The sequence below is a fragment of the Muscardinus avellanarius genome (assembly GCF_963383645.1).
Source record: "Muscardinus avellanarius genome assembly, chromosome: 22".
Taxonomy (NCBI): Eukaryota; Metazoa; Chordata; class Mammalia; order Rodentia; family Gliridae; genus Muscardinus; species Muscardinus avellanarius.
In genome coordinates, this window is record NC_137808.1 from 16,865,694 (window position 1) to 16,893,524 (window position 27,831).

A 27,831-nucleotide genomic window follows, 5' to 3' on the forward strand; every position below is an offset into this window, starting at 1 on the left:
ATATTAGGCTATCTTTATGGAAGGGCCAGACATATCCTTAAAGAAATGTACCACCCTTAACCCCTCCACCTTTCTGTCTGAGGACGCCGAAGGCCCTGTCCATTCCTGTGAAGAAGCCTTAGCTCACCTCTGGACTCCCCACCCAGACCTCTCAGACAGGCCCCTTGGAAGCCCTGATGGGATTATTCACTGATGGCAGTTCATTTGTAAAAGAAGGAGTACAGTATGCAGGCTATGCCCTTACCACACCCTTTGAGGCAAAGAAAGCAGGACCTTTCCCTCCCCACCAGCTGCAATTGGCTGAGCTGACAGCACTAACCAGAGCCCTTAATCTGGCTGAGGGAAAGAGGGACAATATACACACATGGATTCTCAATACCCTTCCTCCTTATCCATGCGCATGTAGCAATCTGGAAGGACAGGGGACTGCTGGCATCATCTGTATCCCCATCAGACATAAATCCCAAATTCTAGACTTGTTAGCAGCAGTCCTAAAACCAAACGAAACAAGTGGCCATTTTACACTGTAAAGGTCATCAGAGGGGAACAGATCCTGAGTGAAAGTGTTTTCTGAATTTCTTTTTCAGTGGATTCATGGTTGGTGTACACAAAAGCTTCTGACTTTTTTTAAGATTGATTTTGTATCTAGACACTTTGCTGAATTTGTTGATCAGTTCTACAAGCCCAGCAGGCGAGGCTTCGTGAGTACCTCTCAGGCTCCTCTCCCAGCCCTGCTACCGCCAGGCCTTCGCAAGACCGACATCTGCCTTGTGTTCTTGGGTGTCCTCTCTTACCCCTTTATTTGAGACTGGGGATTGAACCCAAGGGCATTCTACCTCTGAGCCACCTCCCCCAGCCCTTTCAGTGTTTTGTAACAGGGTCTTGCCCTGTTCCTGAGGGTCACTACATTGCTAAGGTTGGCCTCGAAGCTGCGATCCTCCTGCCTCAGTCTGCTGAGTCAGGTGTGCCCCTGGCTCTGGTAACCTGCTTCTCTTTGGTGGCTCCTCCATTTCCAGGCTTTTGCGGCAAAGTTAAAGATGCTTTCTCTTTACACAACCCTGGGTGTGGGTTTGGGGTTCCTGAGTAGCTTGCCATGCCTGGCTTACCTGGACCTCCAGCTTGTCCTCCGTCCAGGCAGCTGTGCTGTCCTCAGGGTGGAGCCAGCCCTGCAGGGCTCTGGACTGCAGCTTGCTGGGCGGCTTCTTGGACTCCTTTTTTGCTGGGGGGAGAGGGGGCGGTTCTCTTTAAGGCTCCAGCCCTCACCTCCTGGAAGCCACATCTGGAGTTCGGGGCTCGGGAAGCTGGAGCCCACGGCGGCCAGGTCCATCCAGAGCGTGCTGAAGAGCAGCAGGCTGCAGATGGTCCCCAGGGTCGGCATGGCTGCAGTGGGCAGGGCAGGTGGCTGTGGAGAGGCTGTGGGCAGCACATGCTCGCCACCCCCAACAGACGCTAAGCGGCAGGTGGGGTGTCCCGGGGGCGGGCGCGCTGCTTGCAGCAGGCCTTGGTGTAGCCCAGGCCTGAGCCAGCCCGGCCTCGGGACCCAGCGGCTGGGGCAGCTCTGGGCAGCTGCGGCGGGCAGCAAGCCTGAGGCGGGCGCCTACCTGGGCAGCTGGGCGTCATGTCCGCTGGCCGTGAGCTCCCTTTATAGGAAGCCGTGTTTGCCTTAGTCCCATGATTCCTCTCAGGAGGCACTTGGCTGCCAGACATTCCTTGGGAACTAAAAAAGTTCCCGTCCTCTGGGCAGAAGTCAGCAGTAGGGCCAGCGCGCTCAGGCATTGCTGGGTTGGCAGGGTGGCGGCCGCCAATGCCTCCTCCCCTGGTGACTTGAGATGACTGACCGGGCCAGCCTGGCCCCCGCCGCGCACCACCCCACAGGAGGCCAGCGGCCTGCGTGCCTTCCCCGCCTGCCCTCCTCGCCAGGGGCAGCGTGTGGTGGCCTGGTGCTGGCTGGACCCGTCAGGGAATCTCTATCACCAGACAATCTCTGCCCGGCACCTCAACAAGGTGGCCTGCCTCGACTTCCCCGGCAGGTCTCATCCCCAGCGTAATGATGCAGCCTGGAGCGGCGTGTCCCTTGTCCCTGTGGGACTGCCTCAGCCATGGAGTCAGGACTGAGGGAGGGAGTCGGGGGTGACGGGTCCAGCCCGTCAGCTGTGGGGCTGACCAGGAAGGTTGAGTGCCGACGGCCCCGAACAAAACCACATGGAGCCGTTAGACGTGTCAAGCAGGATCTCGTTTATTTCTCTCAGGCAACCCAACTTAAAGCAAGAAACCCCAAGGGTGATTTCCAACAGGAATCTATCCTAACCTATCAAGCTAAAGCTCACCCTCGCATGTGTAAAGTACGTAACTTGCAGCCAATCATTGTCCAGTGCACGAGGGGTTCACAGGCACGGAAGCATTATATGAGCCAGTAAGGCTCAACATTTCCAAATCAGGCTGGTGGGGGCAAGGAGAGTAGTTACGCCCTCCATATCCGCTCGGCGCTACATGTTGCAGATTCACTCGTTGGAAGTTCAGACAGTTGTACAGACCAGCGCTAGAGGCTACATGTAGCTGATTTATCGGAAGTTCTGTCAGGCGGTTGCGCAGATGCCAACGCGCTTGGCGCTACACGTAGTTGATTCCTGGGAAGTTCTCTCAGGCAGTTGAGCAGACCCCAAGAGGGGGGGATGCACTCTACAAAGGCCTCTGCGCTGGCAGCTGCCAGCATGGGACTCCAGAGGCTGTTGTGAGGGAAAAGCGCCTGCCAGGGTGGGGCGCGGGTGTGCAGGCGTCTCGGGGTGCAGGCTACACAGAGGTGTCCGGCCCAGGCAGTGTGTGCGAGCCCTGGGTCCTGGCACGGGGGCGCCCTGTCCCAGGGAGGAAGGAGGCACTGGGGTTCATAATGGCAGGCTGGGAGGTGGCCGAGGGCCCAGTTGTGGATGGCTTTGAAAAGCACCAGCGCAAGTGTGGGCGTTACCTATAGGACAAGGCCAGTGAAGTGCTAGAACACAGGAGCTGCGCCACCAGCAGGCTCCTGCTCCCATCACCATCCTTCCCCGAGCTTCGTCTCCCTGGAGACCGGAGGGTCCTCAGCCGCCTCCCGGCGCACACAGCAGTCCTAGTGCCTCCAGGATGGACGTCATGCCATGTCCGCAGTGTTGATCCTAGATAAGCCAGGCAGCACCGGGGCTGCTCTGGTATCTTTGGGGCACAGGAAGGTGCCCGGTGCTGCTGCCCCTGCAACCCCATGCCACCGCGCCCCAGGATCCCAGGAGCGCAGGCCCGGGGCCCGGGACTGGCCTGAGGCCCTTCCAAGTCGAGAGCAACTGCGAAAGGTGGGCCGGGCCCGGGAAGGCCGCCTGTTCTCTCAGAATAAGAGCATTAGTTACCACTAACAGTACCACACACGCAGCCTGCTGAGGTAGTCAGAACAGACTTGCACATTTATTTTTTGTTGTTGTCATGAACTTGACATATAACTAGAACTACTTTGACTTTTTCAGTTTCTAGGGTTTTTCGGAATGATTCTGCTTATTTGTTAACTATAATGCATTTACATCATGGCTTCAAAGTTAGTTATAAAAAGCCGGGCGTGGTGGCGCACACGTGTAATCCCAGCGTTCGGGAGGCAGAGGCCAGGGGATGACAGTTCACGGACAGCCACAGCTACTTAGCAGGCCTCAGTGAACCCCTTTCAAAAAATACAAAAGACTAAGCCGGGTTGGTGGCGCACATTCGTAATCCCAGAGCTTGGGAATCTGAGACAGGAAGATCCCACAGGTTTGAAGCCAGCCTCAGCTACTTAGTGAGGCTCTCAGCAACTTAGTGTGACCCCACGGTGCCTATGGACGCTGCCTACAGAAGAAATGGCTCAGGAGTGAAAAGGTTTGTCCCTGGGGAGAGCACAGGGCGCGCCTATGAGTCAATGCAGCTGGGCATTCGGGAGGCTGAGACAGGAGGATCGCGGTTTGTGGACAGCCTCAGCTAATACTGAGGCTCTCTGTAACTCAGACCCTGTCTCAGAATAAAGAATAAAAACAACAGGGCTGGGGATGTAGCGTGGAGGTAGAATACCCTCGGGTTCCATCCCTAGTACTGCAAAAAGAGAGAAAAGTGTGAGCCTGGGGGTCACATTCTTATAATCCTAGCATGTGGGAGGCTGAGACGGCCAGCCTCAGCTGCTTAGTGAGGCCCTGTTTCAAAATAAAGAATAAAAAACAGGCTGGGCTGGAACACTAGGGTAGAATGCCCCTGGGTTCCACCGCAGTACTGCAAAATAAAAATGTGATTAAAAACCTGAAAACAATGTCAAGTCTTTGTGGAGGCTTGTCTTCACCGGGCTCCCTCTGCTGGACAGGGACAGGGCGAGCTCTGTAAGAACCAGGCTCAGTAACCACATGCTGTGTAGGTGAGATTCCCGCAGGGCAGAGGAAGTGGAGGCCTCGGAGCCTTCTGTGCACGTGGCCTGGGCCCTGGCTTTGGCCGGCAGCGCTTACCTTGTTGTCCCCTCCGCAGACGGCCAGGATGTTGGCCGTGATGGACCAGCTCACGTGCCACACGAAGTCGTTGAATTTGTGCAGCAACATGGGGGACCACATGTTGCCCGAGGTGTCGTCACAGGTCCACATGAAGACGCGGCCGTCCTGCGGGGAGGGTGGGTTAGACGCGGGAGGCTGCGCAGCTTGAGCAAGCGTGCGGGCGAGGCTGACCTGGGAGAAGCTGGTGATGGTGCTGGTGGGCAGGCCGATGGACGGTAGCCAGACCATGTCGCGCACATAGTCACTGTGCACCTCCAGCTTCTGCTCCTCTCTCCACTGGCCGTCCTCCTCCTCCCTGTGGAGAGCAGAGTCCAGCTCAGCGTCCTCCGCAGCTTGCACAGGTGCGGAGAAGGACGGTGCCCTTGGGGTGACCGGGGCGGCAGGGGTCAGCTCACTTCCAAAGCTTGATGAGGTTGTTGCAGCCGCCAGACGCAAACTTCTTGATGTAAGCGGGCTTCTGTCCCGATGGCTGGTCGATCAGACTCCCGAGGACCACGGCCGGGGCCCAGCTGACCGCGTTGCAGCCGATCTGCAAAGGAGACGAGGCGAGGGCGTGAACCTGAGGCGCAACTGCCCACGGTGGGTGCAGCGGGCTGAGGGTGGGCGAATGCGCGGCTGTGGACGTCATTACTACGTGTAATTATACAGAGCAATAACGACTACTTAAAAGAAGTGGTATCAACACAGAAAACACCAAGTCATAGGCTGCAGTGACTAAGCAGAGAAGAAAGCAGGCGAGGCCGCCCACCCTCGGGAGGCACGGCGGGACCGACGCCACGCACATCCAGCGCCACCGACGGCCCTGGCTTCAGAGGATGTGTTGTTATTATAACTGATGTCATTTGTCTTATGTAATGCTGTAAGTCATGATGCCACCCTAGAATTGATCTCTGTGGTGCATTCTCTATGAACCCGGGAGCGCAGGAGCTTCAAGCCTGTGGGAAGTGCAGTTCTTGTACTGGAAGGGACTGACGGGGAGACATCATGGGGACCAAGGAAGAAGGAGCCTCAAGGTGTGGGCAGGAGGACCACCAGGGTTGGCCAGGCGGTGAGTCTGAGTCGGAGGCAGGGAACTTCCCTGCTGCACATCCCTCTGCTCTCGAGCTGCCCGCCCGAACCAGCTGCTGCTGCAGCCTCCAGCAGGAGCCACCTGAGGCCACCGCCCGCGTGGCCTGTGGCTCCTTCCTGAGCCTCCAACCGTCCCACCGCATGTCTGCAAAGGCTCCCTGCTCCTTCCCCCTGTTCTCTTGGTCCACTCTCTCCTTCCAGCACAGGAACCACAGCCATCACTTACTTCTCTTGAAGCACCAGGGCTCCCAGTTTCACAGAGAGTGGCCTGCAGAGCCCAACTCCAGGGTGACTCCATGGATCACAAGTGTTAAGTTTCAAAGGTTAGTTTTCTACCAAAATGTATTCCCAAAACTCAACTTTGAAGTTATAGCCTCCGGCGTGTGAGGTGGCTTGTGAGGGAGGGGCGTCTGGTGGGCGTAGACTTCCAGTGAGGACCTCCCCAGGTGGCAGGCCTGGGCCCCACTGTAATGCACGCCTGTCATCCTGGCACTAGGGAGGCTGACACAGGAGCATCGCAGGCTTGAGGCCAGCCCCAGCAAGGAGCGAGACTCATCAACCTAGTGACCCTGTTTCCAAATAAATAAACTGGGCCAGAGGCATAACCCACAAAGAGAATGTCTCTGAGTTCAATCTCCTAAATAGATAAACTGGCATCCGTATGAAAAGGATAGGGAAGAGTCAGGCTAGGTGGAGTGGCACAACCTGTAATCCCAGTATTTGAGAGGATCATAGGTTCGAGACCAGCCTCAGCAACTTAGCGGGACCCTGTTTCTAAATAAAAATGACACAGTCTGGGGTGTGAAAGGGCTGGGGCTATAGCTGAGAGGTAGAGTTCCACAGCCGAGTCCCCAGTGCCCCAATCGGGGGTGCGTGTCAGAAGCGCACTGAGGCCCAGCAGTGCCAGTCAGAATGGCAATCGCCAAGAATGAGCGCAGCGAGGACACGGGGAGCAGTGTGTGCTTGCTGCCGCAGGCTGTAATCAGCTCCACAGAGCCCGCCACGCGCAGGGACAGCGCCAGCCTGTGACCCAGCTACGCCACTCCTCAGCATCCACCCAGAAGTACAGATAGATTTCCACAAACCCACGTTTATAGCCGCGCGATCCACACTAGCCCAGTTATTCAACCCGCCTCCCCGAACTCAGAAGCTGTGCTGCCTGCGGGCAGTGGCGCTTGCCCATAACTCAGTACTTGGGAGTCTGCGACAGGAGGATCGCAAGTTCGAGGCAGCCTCAGCAACTAAGAAAGGCCTTGTTTCCAAACAAAAGGGGAGGTGGGCTGCAGGTGTAGCTCAGAGGCAGAATGCCCCTGAGATAAGTCCCCAGTACAAAAATAAAGACTGCGGGACCGGCGCAGGGACCACAGCACCTGGTGCCACGTGTTACGTGAGCAAAGCCTGATAACTTATCCTTCGCATTGCCAAGAGAACTGCAAACCTCTCATGGGGTTCTGGCCTGTGCTCGCCTGTCTCGCAGAGGCCGGGTGTGTGGGTTTGACGTAGGTGTGGCGTCAACACAGGGTGGGGGTTTCAGGTGGTCTCAATGCTATGCAAACAATACATACCCAGGTGTCGAGTCTGGGGATGGAGCTCGGAGGTAGAATGCCCTGGGTTCCATCCTCAGAAACACACACACACACACACACACACACACACACACACACACACACACACCGCTGATGCCTGAGCAGTTGCCTACTTTCATACTACATTGTCTACAAACTAAGCTTTTGAGTTGCTTCAGGGAAAGATGACATTGAGTCCTGAATCTGAATACTTGGTGCCAACATGCAAGAAACAAGGTTAGGGGACGGGTTTGCTGTGTGAATTCCACACAGACTTAGAACGAGACCGGGCTATCTGCACAAGAACACCACAGACGCGGGTGATCCAGGCCTGCCACTCCTTCCCTCTGTTGGATTCATTACTTGTGGTAATGGGGATTGAACCCAAGGCCTTGTGCATTCAAGCAGAGAAAGTCATAGACACAAACACAAACACACAAAATACACTAATTTTGTGTGTGAGGGGCTACCAGGGATTGAACGTAGGGGTGTTCTACCTCTGAGCTACCACCAAAAAAAAAAAAAAATATATACACACACACACACACACACACACACACACACATTTATTTTTCCTACTATTCAGATCTGTATTTTTTTTATTTTTTAATATTTTAATTGGTGCATTGTAATCATACATCACATTGGAATACAAGACTTGAGAGGATATACAAGCACACATCATCCAATTAGCCCTCATCCAATCCCCATCCCATTTCCCCCGCCTCGATCCCATACTTGATGGGTGATTATCTTTGATACATTTGTTTAAGCACCTCCTGAGTTTTAAAGAGGTTTCATCCTCCCCCATCCCATCCCCTCTGATTGGTCACCTTAAATGCTTCTCTATAGGGCCCTTTCTATAACTCGACCTCCCCGTTTCCCCTTTCCTTCTAGTTTTTGCTAATTAGGGGAAGCATCTGGTTTTTATTTTCTGTGATATTTCTCTGTGCATGTCGCATTGCAAGTTCCGATCCCACTCTTGACGGCCCCAGTAGTGGCCTGGCCACCCGGAGGACTCTGATCCCGACCTCGCTGGCTCCAGCACCGGCTTTGCCTCAGGGGAGGCCCCGATTCTGGCCTCGCTGGCACCCGCACCGGCCTAACCCCTCGGCTGGCTCCGATCCCGGCCTCAGAGGCCCCAGCACTGGCCTTGCCTCAAGGCAGGATCTGATCCCAGCCTTGCTGACCCTGGCACCAGCCTAAACCCTCGGCAGGCTCCTATCCTGGCCTAGGAGGCCCCAGCACCGGCCTTGCCTCACAGCAGGCTCCGCTCCCAGCCTTGCTAGCCCTGGCACTGGTCTTACCCCTCGGCGGAGTCCGATCCGAGAACCCTCTTCACCCAGCAGGTTGTCCCACATTCCTGAGGGTGTGTGGTGGTAGCATTCTACCTCTGGGGTTATTTCTTCAACAAGTTCCAGGTGTAATGCATCAGATCTCTGCCTCCCCTGAGTCCTGGCCGCTGCCACTGCCACTGCCTCCACCATTTCAAATCTTTCCCAAGCTCTTTTCCCACTTTGCATGTTGTCCAGTGTTCCTAAGCATGCGCGACGGTAGCATTTGATGTTTGGGGTAATTTCTCCAGAAGATAAGGTTGGTAGGATCAGATTTCTGCCTCTCCCGAATACAAGTCTCCACCGCCATCACGGCGATCGCTTCCAACACCGCCTTCCTCCTAGGTCTCCGTTAAACTCTCTCCTTACAGGTGATGTCCAGGATTCTTAAGGATGTAGAGAAGACACAGTCCTCCTTCACGGGGAATTTTCCCAAAAGTGCCAGTTCAGTTGGATAAGTTTTGTCTGGATTTCCCAGTATCCTGGCAGCCGGCACAGCACTCCTGACCCCTCTCTGATATTTTCTTTTCCTTTTTTTTTTTTTTTTTTAAATAAGAGAAGGCAGTATGTGTGGTTTGAGGAGGTTGTATATCAAGCACTCGGTCCCACTGCAGTCTGGGCCCCAGTTCTTCCGGGAGTCCGGCGGCCCCGCGTGACCCCCAATCAGGACCCAGGGCCTTTTGACCTGTGCCCCGGTTTGTCCGGGGGTCCGGTGTGCCCGACGTGACCCTGCCAAAACCCAGGGTCCTGCGACCTGGGCCCCGGTTCTTCCGGGGTTCCGGTGTGCCCCGCACGACCCCCGCCCGGGGCTCAGGCATTTATTAATTTCTTAAAATCTTATGAGCCAGGGGAATTTGGCAAGAGAAAAAATTTAAAGGGAAATAAATCAAAATAGTGGAATTTAAATTATCTATAATTGCAGATGATATGATTCTATACTCAGAAGACCCAAAAAAACTCAACCAGAAGACTCCAGGGCAGATATACAAATTCAGCAAAGTAGCTGAATACAAATTCAACTTAAAAAAAATCAATAGCTTTTTTTTTCCGGGTCTAGAGATGGAACACAGGGGCATTTGACCTCTGAATTACACCCCCGGCCCCATTTTTATTCTTTACTTTGAAACTGGGTCTGAGTTGCAGAGGGCCGCACTAAGTAGCTGAGGATGTCCATGAACCGCAATCCACCAGTCTCAGCCTCCTGAATGCTGGGATTACAAGTGTGCACCACCACACACAGCCTGTTTTTCTTTCTTTTTTTTTTTTTTTTTTTTTGTGATACTGAGGTTCCAGGAAACCCTTCTACCTCCGGGCTACACTCCCAGACCTATTTTATATATTTTTTGGAAAAAAGGTTTCTTAAGCCAGCGAGCCTGGCTTCAAACTAGCAGATCCTCCTGTCTCTGCCTCCCAAGTGCGGGGATGACAAGCGTGCGTCACCGGGCCCGGCCTTGTTTTTTTTTTTTTTAAGTAGTACCTCTGAGCACCATCCCCAACCCTATTTTATTTTTATTTTTGAAATAGGGTCTCACTAGGTTGATGAAGAGTCTCACTGCTTGCTGAGGCTGGCCTCGAACCTGCAATTCTCCTGTCTCAGCCTCTCCATTACTGGGATTACAAGCCTGCACCACTACACCTGGCTTAATAGCTTTTCTATACATCAATCACAAATCCACTAAAAAGAAGTCTGGAAAACATTCCATTCACAGTAAGGATAAAAACAAAAAAAAAATAAACCTAACAAGAGTGGTAAGAAGGCCAGGCATGGTGGCACACACTTGTAATTCCCGTGCTTGGGAGGTGGAGACAGGAGGAACGCGCAGGTTTGAAGCCAGCCTCGCTGGTTTAAGAGACCCTGTTTCCAAATAAAAATATAAAATAGGTCTGGAAGCGGAGTTCCATCCCCAGTACCACCACCACAAAAAAAAAAAAAAAAAAAAAAAAAAATAGGCAGTAAGAAACCCCTACAATAAAAATCACAGACACTGAAGAAAGAAATGAAGAAGGCAGAAGACTATAGGAGATGGGAAGACCTCCGGTGTTCTTGGAGAAGTAGAATTAATAGTCAAAAAGCCCATGATACTCTGGGAAGGTATAGGCGTGGTGGTACACACCTGTAATCCCAGTCCTTGGGGAGATGAGACAGGAGGATGGATCACAAGTTGGAGCCACAGCATGTTGGGAAACTCTGAAACCTAGTGACACTATTTCAAAGCAAAAAAAAAAAAAAAAAAAAAAAAAACCACAAATAGGGCTGGGGTTGTAGCTCGAAGGTAGAATGGCCCTGGGTTCGATCCCTAATATCGAAGGAAAAGTCATTCTTTAGGGGGGAAAAGGCCTAAAATTCATGTAAGAACAAAAGACCTAGAATAGCCAATCCAATCCTAAGCAATAAGAACCGTGCAGAAGGTATCATGATACCTGACTTCAAACTGAACTACAAGACTACAGTTACAAAAACAGCATGGAATTGGCACAAAAAAACAGGCCCATAGACCAATGGAATAGAACAGACGATACAGAGAAAAATCCTCACACCTGAGGCCAATGCTTTTTCACAAAGGTGCCAAACGCATACGTTGGAGAAAAGAGCCCTTTCAACAAAGGGCGTTGGGAAAATAGATGTGCACATGCAAGAGTGAAAATAGAGTCCTGCTCCTTGCACAAAAGCGACTCGAGATGGATCAAGACAGGCGTGGAGCGCGCGCCTGCAATCCCTGTACTGGAGAGGCTGAGACAGGAGGATGGAAATTCAAAGCCTCAGCAACTTAGTGAGGCCCTTGGCACCTGAGCAAGACCCTGCTTCAAAAAAATACATACATACATTCATACACTAAATGGGTGGGAGTGTACGTCAGAGGGCAGAATGCCCCTGGGTTCAACCTCAAGAACCTTAAAAAAAAAAAGGATCAAAAAACCTAGAAATAAAACCAAAACATTGGCAAGACCCTGTAGCTCAAGAAATGACAAAGAGAATCAGTAACTGGGTGCCACCAAGTTAAAAGCTTCTGTAGAGTGAAGGAAGCAATCAAGAGTCTGAAGAGAGAGCCTAGATCTGGAGGACAACTTGGCCCTACTCCTCTGAGAGGACTAATATCTAGAATATATAAAGATTCAAAACAATACCCCCTCACAAATCCCAATTCAGAAACAGGCTATTGGGCCAGGCGTGGGGGCACATGCTTATAAGTCCTTGGAGCACTCGGGAGGCTAAGACAGGAGGACCACAGGTTAACAGCCAGCCTCAGCAACTTAGTGAGGCTGTTACAAAATAAAAAATAAGGCCAGGCCAGGCGTGGTGGCGCATGCTTGTAATCCCCACGCTTGGGAGGCGGAGACAGGAGAATTGTGCAGGTTTGAAGCCATCTTTGCTGGCTTAAGAGACCCTGTTTCCAAATAAAAAATATAAAATAGGTCTGGGAGTGTAGCCCAGAAATAGAAGGGTTTCTAGGAACCCCAGTACCACAAAAAGAAAAAAAAAAAGCACACACTTGTCATCCCAGCATTTGGTAGGCTGAGACAGAAGGACTGTACAGGTTCAAAGCCAGCCTCAGTTACTTAGTGAGGCCCTTTGCAACTCAGTGAGCTCTTGGTTCAAAATAAAGAATAAAAAAATAGGGCTGGAAATGTAGCTCAGAGGTAGAATGTCCCTGGGTTCCATCCTCAGTAACACACACACACACACACACACACACACACACACACACACACACACACACGCGAGCTGGGGGTATTGCTTAGAACAGCCTGAAAATGAAGGCCACACACCTGAGGACTCATGAGTGCTCATGGGTCTTCTCCCAGGTGCCGCCCTCCTCCTTCCAGATGATCACTCTGCGGTCGTAGGAGCAGGAGGCCAGGATGTTGCCGTACATGGGGTGTGCCCAGGCCACCTGCCACACGGGGCCTTCGTGTCTGCAGAGGAGAGGAGAGGCTGCTCAGGTGCCCTACCAGGCACCATTTACATTCTGCACACAACTGACTGGCTTCCCTGGCAGGCTGAGATGACACAGAGAGTCACTCCAGAAGGGAAGATTACTGGACAGCGAGGACCCTGATGCCCACACAGGTCAAACGACTTGAGGCCACACAGCCCTGGGCATTCAGCCAGGATGCCAAGTTGGCCTCCCTGTGCCAGCCAGGCAGAGCCTTGCCACTGAACACAGCTAGCAGCCGGGGTGTGGTGACCCTGATGCTCCGACAGGGTCCGGCTCCGCCACAAGTCCCGGCCCGATGCCCGCTTCAGGAGAGGCTGGGTCTGACCAGCGTGGATACTGCCCACTACTCCTCCATCGCTCAGAAGGCACAGCCTCCTCCCCACTTTTCTTTCATGTGTTACTGGATATTGAAACCAGGGGCATTCTACGTCTAAGCTATACTCTCAGCCCTATTTTACTTTTTATTTTTTTATTTTTTTATTTTTTGGGTGGTACTGGGGTTCCTGGAAGCCCTTCTACCTCCGGGCTACACTCCCAGAACTATTTTTACATTTTTATTTGGGAACAGGGTCTCCTAAGCCAGCGCGCGTGGCTGGCTTCGAACCTGCGCGATCCTCCTGTCTCTGCCTCCCAAGCGCGGGGATTACAAGCGTGCACCACCACGCCCAGCTTTTACTTTTTATTTTGAAACGGTCTGAGCTGCAGAGAGCCTCACCAGGCTGAGGCTGGACTGGAGACTGCAATCTCCTATCTCAGCTCCAAGTACCATAATTACAGGCTTGCCGCGTCTTCTCTTTTGATCTCTGTCGGCTGCTCTCAGGCCAGGCACTATCTGAGTGCGTGCCCACCAGGCCTTGCACAGGGGCCATCTCTCCCATGCACAGGTAGCATGGCAAGATGCCAAGAGCCCAGGTCCTCCAAACCTGCTCCCCTAAGCTCTGGACTGCATACCAGAGCCGTGTCCACCTATGGCTCGGTCTCCATCTGAAAAAAATCCCACTGGATACCCGTTAGAGATATCTGCGGACTCGATCGCAGAGCCGCCCTGGTCACTCGCTGACCACAGATATAGCCCTTAGAGCCACCTGGTCACTCCCACACCCTGGGCCTCAGCCCTAGAGCTGCCTGGTCACTCACTGACCACACGTGTGGCTACAGAGGCCACAGAGGAGCTGCAGTGAAGAAGCCAAGCTGTCTCAGATTCCCAACAACTAGCAGAGCTCCATAGAGGTGTCTGGCCCCACGCCCTATTCTCAGTGTTGACCAGGAGGTGAGCGGGAGATGGGGCTTGGGGACATCAGAAGGGCCACTTTCAGGTCCCTCCCCACTTAAATGGACCGGGCCTCCATTCCTGCTGCAATTCCGGTGGACGCTCACTGTGCACCTGCCTGATGGCTCCTCCCCGTCGTGCAGGGTGGTGAAGGGTAGTAACTCCTTCTCAGAACATCACCCAAGTCACAGAGCTAGGCTTCAAAGAAAATCCCATTATCTTGAACTGCAGTTATCAAAATGTTAAAAAAAAACACTTTTTTTTGGCACTAAGGATCATAGCCATTAGAGTTCTACCTTTAAGCAACACTACAGTTTATTTTTTATTTTTAATTAATTAATTAATTTTGGTGGTACTGGGGTTCCTGGACACTCTTCCACTTCTAGGCTACAATCCCAGACCTATTTTTATACTTTTTTTTTTTTTTTTAATTTGGAAACAGGGTCTCTTAAGCCTGCACAGCTGGCTTCAAACATGCGCGATCCTCCTGTCTCTGACTCCCAAGCATGGGGATTACAAGCATGCACCACCATGTCCAGCTTATTTTTTTATTTTTGAAACAGTGTCAAAAAGTTGCGGAGGCTGGCCTCAAACCTGATACCCTCCTGTCTCAGTCTCCCAAGTACTGTGATTATAGACCTGTGCCATCATGCTCAGTCACCCCCCCCCAAAAAAAATAAAACAATTTATAAAGCAATGACACACATCAAGTAACAAACTCCACTGGCACGTCTGATAACCTCCATGGTTCCAAACCTCCTGACTTCTGATAACCTCCGTGATGAGCACAAATGATTGCGGAGACAGGTCCATAAACTAAGATGAAGATACCGGTGACTGCGATTGGGGGTAAATATGAACACAGGTGCTACAAATACGACACGGGTTGGATCCTTCCTTGTCTTGGTTCACTACACCCTGAATTCTATCCAGAGCCCCTGGAGACTCGTGGAACCCAGGTTAAAACCCTCAACTGTGAGGGGCGTGAAGTGAGGGTGAGCAGTAGAAACGTGGCCGTAGGACCACGCAGGACCACGCAAGGAGCTGAGCAAGTCGGAGGGTATCCACGCTCGGCAACGAGGGCCCACTGAGCACGTGCCGGGAAGCCATGAAGAGCGACCGGACCCCACAGGTGTTCTCTCAGCGATGGTCCAGCGCTCCTCCTAACACACAGGCTAACCGTGCACACAAAGGTTGCGCAGACCACTCTGAATCACCAGCGGCCAGGCACACTGAAGGTCAGCCGGTGCCAGGCACTGTTGGGACCTCCACGCATGGCCTGAGCAGAAAGCGGGCTGAGCCCCGGCTGAGGGTAAGTGGATGGAGAAGCCAGGGCAGGCTGCCCCTTGCCCGGGTCTTCTGGAGGAAATATGGGAGGTGAGCAGGGACCACGGCACTCACCCCCTGACGATGGTGATGAGGATCTGCCCTCCATTGCGCACATCAAAATCTTGACGGACCTATCTGAGGAGCAGGTTGCTAGGCGGGTGCCGTAATAGTCCATCTGGGCGTCGTGCTGCAAAGGAAAGACAGCTCGAGAAGTTGGGTGGGCAGCTGAAATGGGGCAGTCACCAGCAGTGCTGTCTGGACCCGTCTCCCTGAAATCACTGAGCTTGGTGAATCACCACCCTGGGCAGGAACCTAGCGTGTGGACCTGCACATCCCTGCTAGGGAGCCTCTTACTAGAATGGACAAGCTATAGCCAGACAGTTCTGCACATCCTCTATGAGCTCCAGGAAAGGCCCCATCCCACCTCATGATGGGGGTGGGGACAAAGCTGGACTGGCATCCTCCTTTCTCTCCAGACCCTGGGCTACTGGGGAAGGGACCCCAAGCCTGATACTTGTGGGTCCTCTTTGGGGTCTCTACAGTCCACTTCTGGCCTGGAAAGAGTTCCACTCAGGTGCCTGAGTGCCTTCCTCTGGCCCAACCCTGGATCCTTTGTGGACCTTTCTACCGGCTTTCTGGTCAACTTCCTTCATCTAGTGAGCTGGCAACCCAGACTCTCCACCAAGGGAAGCAACGCCTGGAGTTGCCGTTGGCAGCCTTGCAGCTCGGGGACCTGACTCCTGGATGCTGCCCAACCCCCAGCAGCTGCTGTCCATAGCTCCTTCCCGTTGGGACACCTGTTCTCCCGGGAACCATGTAGATGCTCCTTGACCCTGGCTCCTCCCCTGCTGGCTCCGCCTCTGCCACTGGGTGCCACTTTCCTAGCTGTCCCCCCTGGGGTCAGGAACGCTCACTTGTCACTGGTGTGGTTACCAGGAGCAAGTCCTTCTTTTCCAAGGAAGCACTTGTGTTGGTCTCAACGCTCCTTTCTCTCCTCCCTACCCAAAGACAACAGTGTGTGTGTGTGTGTGTGTGTGTGTGTGTGTGTGTGTGTGTCTGTCTGTCTGTCTGTCTATCTGTGTGTCTGTCTGAACCTGGGGGCATTCTACTCCTGAGCTAACCCTAGCCCTATTTTATTCTTTAATTTGCAACAGGGTCTTGCTAAGTTGATGAGTCTTACTACTTTCTGAGGCTGTCCTCAAACCTGTGATCCTTCTGTCTGAGCTTTCCAAGTACTGGGCTTCCAGGCATGAGCCACCACGCCCGGCTCGGATTCTCTGAAGCCAGCCCCGCTGCTCCAAGGCCTTGTTGACCCGGGACACAGGCAGTGCAGATGGATTCCAAGGCTCTTGTCCAGCACGTGCTAACTCACCATGGGAAGAAATGTATGTACCCAGGAGATTCCACCTCATCTCCCTGGCTCATCTGCTGGCAGCTGTTGAATACACTCACCTCTCAGTTTCCATATCTTTTTATGTTTTGTTTTTGTGCTACTGGGGGTGGAACCCAGGGACTTTTAAACCTCTGAGCTACACTTCAGACCTATATTTTTGTATTTTATTTCAAAACAGGGTCTCAATAAGTTGCTGAGAGCCTCACTAAGTAGCTGAGACTGGCTTCAAGCCTGTGCGATCCTCCTGTCTCAGCCTCCCAAGCCTGAGCCACCACGCCCAGTTTTTCCACTTCTTTACATGGGCCTAATGATTACGTCTGCTTCAAGAGTTGCTACATGGGGTTTTCGGTTTGTTTGGGGTGTGTGTGTTACTGAGATTGGAACCCAGGGGCACTCCACTTCTGAACTATACCCCCAACCCTATTTTAAACTTTGAAACAGGGTCTCAATAAGTCACTGCAGGCTGGCCATGAATCTGTGATCTTCCTGACTTAGCCTCCCAAATACTGGGATTATAAGCATGTGCCACCACGCCTAGCTCATTAATTATTATTTTGCCTCACCTGTTCCTCATATAAATAGGAGCATGCCCATTATTTTTCCCATGAGGAAACTGAGGCTGGCTCACAAAGTTCCTGGCTATAAAGTCTCTGTTGAGACCTTTTTGCCCAAGGTGCCTCACCATCTCCAAGAAGGTGTGGTCTTTTTTTTGAGGGTCTGCGGATGGAACCCAGCGGCATTCGACCTCCAAGCTACACCTCCTGCCCTGTTTTTTATTCTTTATTTTAAACCAGGGTCTCAGTAAGTTGCAGAAAGCTCTGTGGTGCTCTCTCTGCACATAACCCTTACCCACTGGCGCTGAGAAGCGGCAGCAGGAGGAATACGGCAGGAAGACAACAGCGACACCTCTGCACCCACACAGCCCCCATCCCAGAACATGGCACTGTGCTGGCCGAAGAGAGGGCCCCAAGCCCCACACCATCCCTTGTGCCCCTCAACACAGCGACGGGCTCTGACAGCCCTGCCAACCCAGGGACACTGTGGGGATAATGACCAAGGCCTCACTCAAACTAGCGCAAAGCCACGCCCGCCTTCAGGAATGACCAAGAGAAAGTGAGCTAAAGCCAAACCTCCTTCCTCCCAGGAACGCCCAGCAGGAGGGTTAAATACTTACAATCATGTCCTCCTGGGAGGTGTCCACAGTGTTAATTACTGACACCTAGAACAAAAAACACAGCTGGTGACTTGAGTGATGGCAGTTCCCACACAATCCTCTCCTGAGGCCCACAGGCGGCTTTTCAGATTCTCAACGCCATGTGTTCCCTCGCCTACGCATGCGCTCTACAGACACTCGCTCTGTGTTCCTTCTCAGGGCGCACCATGCTGAGGATGCATACAGACAGGAGTGCGAGGCAGCTCTGGCCACTGAGAAGCTGCTCATCCAGAACCCAGCACGGGAAGATAAATGCTTTAATGTGTTGTGCACACCTTACAGGAGCCTGCCCTGCGAGGGCGACATGAACTGCGACTTGGGAGGCTGAGGCAGGGGGGCTGCAAGTTCAAGGCCAGCCTGGGCAATGCAGTGACACCCTGTCTGAAAAGTAAAAAATAAAAAGCCAGGCATGGCAGTGAACACCTGTAATCCCAGTGCTTGGGAGGCTGAGCCGGGAGGATCGCAGATTTGAGTTCATCCTTAGCAACTTAGTGAGGCTCTCAGCAACCTAGTGAGACCCTGTTTCAAAACAAAAAATAAAAAAGGCTGGGGTGTAGCTCAGAGGTAGAATGACTATAGGTTCAATCCCTAGTATCGCAAAAACAAAAAACCCCATGGTTGTTATCTAAGACTTGGCAACCTGACATACACCTCTCCTGAGGCTGCTCCTTGGCCTACCACTGGTGACAGATCATGGACTGTTACGTCTAATGGCATTCAGGGTTCAAAAGTTTATGGGTCTGGGACACAGCTGTCATGGCCACCGATGTCCTCCCCATTCAGTTACGGCCAGGCTCCCTTCTTTAAAACTCTAAGTAAAGACCGGGCGTGGTGGCGCACACTTGTAATCCCCGCGCTTGGGAGGCGGAGACAGGAGGATCGCGCAGGTTCGAAGCCAGCCGCGCTGGCGTAAGAGACCCTGTTTCAAAAATATAAAATAGGTCTGGGAGTGTAGCCCGGAGGTAGAAGGGCTTCCAGGAACCCCAGTACCACCAAAAAAAAAAAAAAAAAAAAAAAAAAACTCTAAGTAAAACCCCAACTGGCTGGATTCTTGAACATTTTCAGCCACAAACATGTACAACACTTTCTGCTGTTTCTTCTCACCCTGGAAGGGGAGCTCTTGAGAGCTATGGTCTGAGTCATGCTCAGTTTTTAATCTCTTCAAACAATTTCAAAGGCCAGGGGCAGTGGTGCAGGCTTGTAACCCCACTAACTGTGGAGGCTGAGGAAGGACTACAGGTTTAAGCCCAGTGTAGGTACTTAGTGAGACCCTGTGTCAAAAAAAAAAAAAAAAAAAAAGCCGGGCGTAGTGGCGCACGCTTGCAATCTCAGCATTTGGGAGGCTGAGACAGGAGGACTGAGGTCGTGGCCAGCCTCAGCTACTTAGTGAGGCCCTTTGCAACTCAGTGAGACCCTGTTTCAAAATAAATAATAAAACAAAATAGGGCTGGGGGTGTAGCTTGGAGGTAGAATGTCCCTGGGTTCCACCCTAGTACTGGAAAAAACAAACAAACAGGGCTGGGGATTAAGCTCAGCTGTGTATCGTCCCTTGGTTCAATCCCCAGTAGCACAATAAATTAATAAATTAATAAAATCATTCAGCATAGCACTGCAAAGAGAAGGAACTCACTGAATATTCACCAACTGAACATATAAACAAAACTATTGACATTTTTTCTTTGCTCAGACACTATTCTCTTACATTCTTTGGATTAAAAAGAGGACCAAAGCCGGGCGTGGTGGTGCACTCGTGTAATCCCCGCGCTTGGGAGGCTAAGACAGGAGGATCGCACAGGTTCGAAGCCAGCCTCAGCTACTGAGTGTGGCTCTCAGCAACTTAGTGAGACCCTGTTTCCAAATAAAGTATAAAAATAGGTCTGGGAGTATAGCCCGGAGGGAGAAAAGCCCCTGTGTTCCACCTCCAGTCACACACACACACACACACACACACACGACCAAAGAGTTCAGTTTGGAACTGACATTTCTTTTCTTTTTCATGGTATTGAGGACTTCTAGAACTGAGCTACTACATTCCCAACTTTATTTTTTATTTTGAAACAGGGTCTCGCTAAGCTACTGCACACCTGTGATTCTCCTGTCTCCGCCTCTCAGGTGCTGGGATTATAGGCGTCCACCTGACTAAGGGTATGTTTAAAAGCTTTAGAGAGGCCCTCCCAAGCACCTGAAGACTGTTACTGTCAAGAAATAAGAAGCAGCACTGGAAACAATTCACTCAGAATAAAGTGAATGTCGAGTGTGCAAGCTCCTAACTTTGTTCAGCAGCAGCAGCAGCGGTCAAAAGCACAGCTCCCCTCAGAGCAAGGACCAAACACAAGACTCTGAGTTCACAGAGGTTTCCTCAAATTTGCTGCTAGCCCAGCATGGCGGTGCACTTCTGTAATCCCAGTGCGTGGAAGGCTGAGACAGGAGGAACACAGGTTCAAGGACAGCCTCAGCAACCTACTGAGACTCATCAACCTAGCGAGCCGGTTTTAAAAACATAAAAATCAGCCTGGTGTGGTGGCGCACGCTTGTAATCCCCGCACTTGGGAGGTTGAGAGGAGGATCGCACAGGTTCAAAGCCAGCCTCAGTTACTGAGAAAGGCTCTCAGCAACTTAGTGAGCACCTCTTTCTAAATAAGATATAAAATAGGTTTGGGAGTATAGCCCAGAGGTAGAAAGCCTCTGGGTTCCACTTCCAGTACCACCAAAAAATAAATTATTAATTAATAAAATAAAATAAAAATCAGGTCCAAGCATGGTGGTGCACTCTTGTAATCCCCGCACTTGGGAGGCGGAGACAGTTGGATCCCGCAGATTCAAAGCCAGCCATGCTGGCTTAACAGACCCTTCTCCCCCCCCCCCAAAAAAAAAAAAGTATAAAATAGGTTTGGGAGTGTAGCCTTGAGGTAGAAGGATTTCCAGGAACCCCAGTACCACCAAAAAAAAACCATAAAAATTAAATAGGAGCTGGGCATGGTGGCACACGCTTGTAATCCCAGCACTATACATGCTGAGACATGAGGAATGCAAGTTCTCGGCCAGCCTCAGCTACTTAGCGAGGCTGAGACAGGAGGATCGTGCAGGTTCGAAGCCAGCCGCACTGGTTTAAGATACCCTGTTTCCAAATAAAAGAGTATAAAAAATAGGTCCGGAAGTGTGACCCGGAGGTAGAAGGGCTTCTGGAACCCCAGTACCACCAAAATAATAATAAAATAATAATAATAATAAATAAATAAAATAAATAAATAAATAACCCGGGCTTGGTGGCGCACGCTTGTAATTCCAGTACTTGGGAGGCCGAGACAGGAGGATCCAGGTTCGCAGCCTGTCTCATGTACTTAGTGAGGCCCTCCGAAGCTTAGTGAGACCCTGTATCAAAATAATGAATAAAACCAGGCTGGGGATGTAGCTCAGAGGTAATATGCTCCAGGGCTCAATTTTCAGTCCCACACACAAAAAAAAAAGAATAAAAACTTAGGGCTGAGGTGTCTTCAGAGGTAGAACGCCCCTGGGTTCCAGCCCCAGTACTAGAGGAAAAAAAAAAAAAAAGAATAAATATAAAAATCAGGGCTGCGGTTGTGTCTCAGAAGTAGAATGCCCCTGGGTTCAACTCCCAATACCAAAACAGCAACAACAAAAACTTGCTGCTAAAGCATGACCATTTTCCTAAGAGCGCCCACTTACCAACCTGTCAAGCTCGGTCCAGATGCTCCCCCCACTCTCATTCATTCATTCATTCATTCTCTCAACCAGCCGGTGTGGTTGTTCAGGGAGTGAACCCTAAGCTGTAGATACCACAGAGAATTACAAAGTCATCTAGCTCGCATTTTCTCCGTTTCCAGAAGTGCCCATCACTCCCGGGGACCCCGTGGCGAGCAATGAACTGCTCGACCCCTTCTGCTGGGCGCTCAGGCGCAGAACATGGCCGCGCGGGTTCGAACCTCAGCTCGGCAGGAAAGAGGCTCGGCCTCTCTGGACGCGTTCTCCTCCGGGGCGGCGTGTGGAAGGCAGGAGCCGCGCCGACTCGCGGCCACGGCCACGGCCACTGGGGCCCACTAAGGGCGCGGCCCACACAGGCTCCTGCGGCTTTGGGGGTTTGTTCTCAGGCGCAGAGGGAAGAGGGCGGGAGGCCCGGCGCCGCCTCGGCAGGGCCAGAGCACCCGAACCCCGCGCCGGCGGGGACCGCGCGGCCCCGGCCCAAGGACTGAGTCTCGGCGCGGCGTGGAGGGCCGCTGCTGTGCCACGAAACCCACTCCGCACCCCAGACGCTAACGCTCACCATGTCGGCGGCGGCAGCGACGCGGCGCCCAGACGAGGCAGCTCCAGGCGGCGTCCGAAAGGCTCACTTCCGGCGAGCGGACGGGCCGTCGCGGAAGAGCCTCCGGGCAGCAGCGCGCTCCGCTCACTGAAAGGTTCCGCGTCCTCAGAAGACCGCGCCCAGTCCTCCTGTGGCTCCGCCCCCGTATCCCGGGGCAACAGGTGATGCCCAAGCATTGGTGCTTTGGTTGTCTTGGCCACTTTGGGGCCTGATAGTCTGCAATGCGCGCACACAGTACTAAGGATTGAAACCAGGGGCATACTACCTCTGAGCTATACACCTAGTCCTTTGTATTTTTTATTTTTATTTTTACTTTATTTTTTATTTTTATATGTGTGTGTGTGTGTTTGTGTGTGTGTATATATATGTGTGTGTGTGTGTGTCTGTATATATATATATATATATTTTTAGGCGAGTTTCCCAAGTACTGGGATTACAGATGTACTCTAGGTAACTTATGAAAACACTCTCAGTATAAATTAAAGGCCTTGGTAAGGTGCTGACGCTGGCCCTAAACCTGTGTTCTTCCTGCGCATGTTGATGCATGCTCAGCTAAACTTAAGTAACGTGTTTAATATTTGAACATTTTTCATCAAAATGATGCCAATTTTGATTTAAAATATAACCTTGTTTACTTTTCTCTGATGATTCCATACCTGGTAGTGGAAGACTTCTTAAGTCCACAAGGATAATATCCTCTCAAGCAGGTTTTTGAACATTTTTCTAACTTTTCAGCAAGTAAAAATTTTAATGAATTATAGGGAAGCCTAGTAATCTAAGTCTGAGAAACGGAGATAAAACATCCTTAAGAAAACAAAGACAGCGTCCTCTCCAAACAGTGAAAGCTATGTCTTTAAATGTTAGCATTTGATGAAATGAAATTACATTTGGTTTAACTGTGCACTAATTTAATAGAAGTAATTAATAGAAATTCTAGGTTAGAGCTGACTGGTGGCACACACTGGCAATCCCAGTACTTGGAAGCCTAAACCAGGAGGATCACAGATCTGAGGTCAGTCTTCGCCACTTTGTGACATCTTTTTTCCGTATCAAAAAAAGGGGGCTGCAGGTATAGCTCAGAGGTACAGCAGCCCTGGGTTCAATCTCTAGTACCCCAAAAGACAACACAACCAAAAGAAATTCTAAGTAAGTAAAACAGTTCAAAAATAACATCTCCTGGTGAGTTCTTCTAACTGGCAAAGCAAAGCGTCTATTAGAACCATAGTTGTAAAAGTAATAACCGTATGTCTGTCTTTTGCAATTAAATTGCTGGAGTAAATGCTGCACGTCTCAGTGGGGAGATAATTGAGTATTTTACACGAGTCAGTATCCTCCCCTTGCATCTGCCATATATTTTGACTTTATTGCTGCTGAACATAGACTTGTTTTTTACATTTGACCACTGACATTTTTTTCATAATTAAGTTTTTTTGCCAGAAAAAAGCTTTCTTACATATCATTGTGATGTTTTTCTAATCAGACAACCCTTGGAAAGAAAATTTGTTGTCCTATTAATAGCCCAAGATCTTCAAATAGTAATCTAAATATTACAAAGAATAGCGATTTTTTTGGATAATATATGTATTTCTTTTTCAGGGCTACTTACGAATTACTCCAGGGTCATGCTGTCTCTGAGCTACACCCTTAGCCCTTTTTAGTCTTTGGTTTTGTTTCGTTGTTTTGTTTTTGCGACAGGGTCTCACTAGGTTTCAGATCATTTTCCTATGTTACTAATACTGTCCTCAATCGAATCAACTGTATATAATCTAATCAAGGTGCATAATCTAATCAAGTGTGCATAATCTAATCAATGGAATCTAATCAACTGTGTATAATCCAAACATGTATAATCTAATCAAGTACTCTTAATCTAAATAAGTGCACATAATATAATCAATGGTGCATAATCTAATCAACTGTGTATAATCTAATCAGGTGTGTATAATCTAATCAAGTATATATAATCTAATTATCCATGTATAATCTAATTAATTATGCATACTCTAATCAAGTGTGCATAATCTAATCAACTGTGCAAATCTAACCAAGTGTGTATTATATAATCAAGTGTGTATAATCTCATCAATTGTGCATAATCTAATCATGTGTGCAGTATCTAATCAATTGTGCATAATCTAACCAAGTATGTATAATCTTATCATTGTATGTAATCTAATCAAGTATGTGTAATCTAATCAATTGTGTATAATCTAATCAATTATGCATAATATATAATTACTTGTGTAAAATCTAATCAATTGTGTATACAGCACCATCCCCACCCATAACTCTTAACCATCCCCACCCCCATCCTGAAGGTCCCTCGTCCCATCTCCAGCCCACCCGTGTCTCTTAATCATTCTCAATCCCATCCCAGTGTCCACACAACATTTCTATCTCCATCCCTTTGTCCCCAAACCCTGGCTGATGGCTTCACCATCAGACCTGGGGGAGCTTGGGACTCACACGGAGTCTGATGGAGACTATCTTGGACAGCAGTGGTATTTTTTTTTTTCAGTATTGGATATGAAACCCAGGGGCATTCTACCTCCGAGCTGCATCTCCATCCCTATTCTTTATTCTTTATTTTGAAACAGGGACTTACTGAGTTACAAAGAACCTCACTAAGTAGCTGAGGCTGTTCACAAACCACGATCCTCCGGACAACAGTGGTATTTGCTGACCCCACAGAAATACAGACTAGGGATGGGGCTGGAGAGAGAGCAGCTCACAGACACAGCCAGGATCCTCTGCCCCGGCTAACCTCTTTTTGTGTGTGTGTGTGTGGTCCATCTGGGAATAGAACTCAAGGGCATTCTACCTCTGGGCTATACCCCGCAACCCTGTTTTAATCTTATTTTGAAATGTTCACTTAAAGTTGTGGACAGCCTCACTGAGATGCTAGAACTGCCTTCAAACCTGCAATCCTCCTGTTTCAGCCTCCCCAGTACTGGAATTCGGCATGTGCCACCACGCTTGGCCCAGGTGACCTCTTGCCAGCCATGATGAGGGAGGACTGAGAGGCACAATGGGGGATTAGACTCAATTCTGGCCTCAGCCTAGGGAGGCGTGGTCACTGTCTGCGGTACTGAATATTAGACTGTATCAGATGAGCAGCCCCCTTTTGCTGACAGGAAGGAACAGGAATCGCTTAACAGAACACAGAGACCTTTAGGGTGGGGTGGAAGCAGACTCCTGCTGCTTGCTCAGACCCAGCACATGTCCTGGAGGCTCCCTGGTGACGCCCACCATGCAGAAACACTACTGGCTCTAAACTCCAGATAGAAATTCTACAATGCTTCCAATTCTCTGTCACCATCCATAAAAGAGCTCTGACCGGCTACATGGGGAGCCAGAGAGCTGCAGGAGCAGAAACTCGGGCTAGCGTCTGGAATGAGCCTGCTGTCAACACTGACTGACTCCTCTACAGCTGTCCACGGTGCTCGAGTCCAGACAGCCAGTGGATTGTAGCAACATCTGTCCCGGGATCGCTACGGACTGACCCACTCATGGGTCCCGCAGGAATCCTCAAAGGATGGACCCTGTGAGGGTGCCAACCTGTGTCCCCACTTCAGAGGATAAAACTGAGGCTCAGAGGAAGGGGAAAAGAGGCCACCGTGAGCAGGCTGGAGCTGGACAGCAGGGAAAGCCACACACCGTGCACTGTGGGACAGGGACGCGGGCATCCAGCTGTTCCCCTGCGCCCTGAAGATCTGACACCTGAGGCTGCCATGTGGCCATGGATGCAGGAGCATCTCCTCCTTTACACTCTCCCATCCCGCCTTTACAATGGCCCTTCAATCACCTCTCCTTGGCAGTTCCCAGCCCCGTGCTAAGCACACACACTCTGTGCAGAGATGGCTGAATACCCTGAACCACACCGGGGCATCACCAAACCCGATGGCAAATTATAAGATAGAATTACCACAATAAAAACAGCAAGCTATCAGCACTGGTAAAGACACATAGAACAATGGAATAGAATTAAAGTCACAGACACGAGTCATGCACTTAGAGCCAACTGATTTTTGACAATGTTGCCAAAAGCATACACTGGGAAAAAGACAGTCGCATCCACAAAAGGTGTTGGTAAAATGATTATTCTTCAGTAGAAGAGTGAATAAAACCCCAATTTCTCACCCTGCCAAGAGTTAACTCAAGAAGGGGCAAAGAGCTGGAAATTAGAGTGGAGATTTTACAACAACATCTCATGGACGAACTGCTAAAGTCTGGTTATTTTATTCAGATTAATAATCCTGAACCACTTTCTTAGTTCATATAGTTCAACGACAGTTATGGATGGTGTTAATATTAGGGAAATGAGGTGGGGACGTTTGAGATCTTTGTGCCACATCTACAATTTTTCCATGCATCTGAATGATTTCATGATGAGCAATTGCAAATGGATAAAAATGAATACCTCAGGATAAAAATGACAGTATTTTAAATGGAAACACACTGGAGAAAATAGTCATCAAGAAGAGGGTGGATCGAATACTTCATCCTGAGCGAACCAGCAACACTAACTTTATAATACAGAACACACACAGTAAAGCAAATTTTAAGCAAAGCTTCAGAAACTGTAATGACCTAATCAGGTGATCTTACATAGGTATAAAAAAAAAAACTTAGGACAGGAAAGACGTAAAAGATAAATAAATAATAAATAAGACCTGAAGTATTTTCAAATGTGGTTAAAATGTAAACCCACAAGCCAGGAATGGTGGGACAGGCCTATAATACCAGGAGGCTGAGAGAGAAAGATTGCATGTTCGAGGCCAGCCTCAAAAACTTAGCAAAACCCTCAGCAACTTAAGGAAACCCTGTTGTAAAATAAAAATAAGAAGTGCTAGAGGTGTAACTTGGATATAGAATGCCCCCAAGTTTAATCTCCAGTACCAAGAAAACCAAAAGCCAAGTCCACAAATGAACAAAACTCCAAAAATCCAAAAAGCATTAACATAAAAAAGTATCACCCTTCAAAACACACCGTAATACCGCTGCTTAAAAGGAGTCATAAAGCACAAATTCTAGAAGCGCCTTGGGAGTGGGAAGAACTCGCACATCACAGAGCCAAAGATAAGAATGAGACGCGAGGCCTCCCAGAAATAATACAAGACTAGCGCCAAGGAAGGCATTAGCAAATCACCAAGAGTGGAAAATAAAGCTATAGAGTTCTGAGGCATAAAATATCTTCCCAAAATGTGACTCTGATTTTGCCAAACGCTTCCAAAATACACGAGAGCAGCAAAAACTAACGGCTTCCTCCCTTGAATCTAACAGGACCTGGATACGAAAGGCATAAAAAACCCCATGGAAAGACTCCTACCGACGAAACCGTGCCACAGATATAGATGAAGGGTTCTTCAGTAGAGTCACGGCCAGTGAGTGGCCAGGTGGGATGGCGGGCAGGGATGCAAGCTTGCTTCACCAGAACAAAAACAACATTAATACAAGAAGAAAATGATGAGCCAAGGCACGTGGTAAGTCAGTGAGACCCTGCTTCAAAGTGAACTATAACCCGGGCTAAATGTGTGTCAAAAGGGCTCGGAGGTAGAACATCCCTGGAGAGAGGAGGAGGAAGGGGAAGCGGAGAAGGAACAGAAACACATCATCTCCACAGGCACAGAAAAAACTTTGAACAAAATCCAACACCCTTTCTGGATCAAAACAGGTGACAGAGGAACAGAAAGCGCCGTCCTTGGCTGGATAGAGACAGCCAGTCGGCAAATGTGTGGCTACAGTTGGCCGCAGTGGAGAAAAACTGCAAGTCTCCCCCAAGATCGGGGCCAAGATGAGAACACCCGCCCTGGTTCTGCCGCTCAATACACATCGAAGGCCTGGCAGTCTTGTGGGATTGTCTGCATGTGAGGGCTC

At 50.3% G+C, this 27,831-nt stretch overlaps 1 protein-coding gene and 1 pseudogene across 2 annotated transcripts in view; one reads left to right on the forward strand and one right to left on the reverse strand.

The window, feature by feature from the left end:
- The window catches only part of LOC308278474 (mitochondrial intermembrane space import and assembly protein 40-like), a 207,554-nt pseudogene that overhangs the window by 79,390 nt on the left and 100,333 nt on the right, over positions 1-27,831 (forward strand). The gene's annotated exons all lie outside the window — the stretch shown is intronic.
- LOC308278387 (protein SEC13 homolog) lies at positions 1,450-18,776 on the reverse strand (the record flags this gene model as incomplete). Its single annotated transcript, XM_080718140.1, is given in 10 exon segments — positions 1,450-1,566; positions 2,615-2,746; positions 4,482-4,628; positions 4,695-4,818; positions 4,919-5,052; positions 12,270-12,405; positions 15,100-15,148; positions 15,151-15,214; positions 17,595-17,639; positions 18,738-18,776. Coding segments are annotated over 10 exon segments (987 nt in total).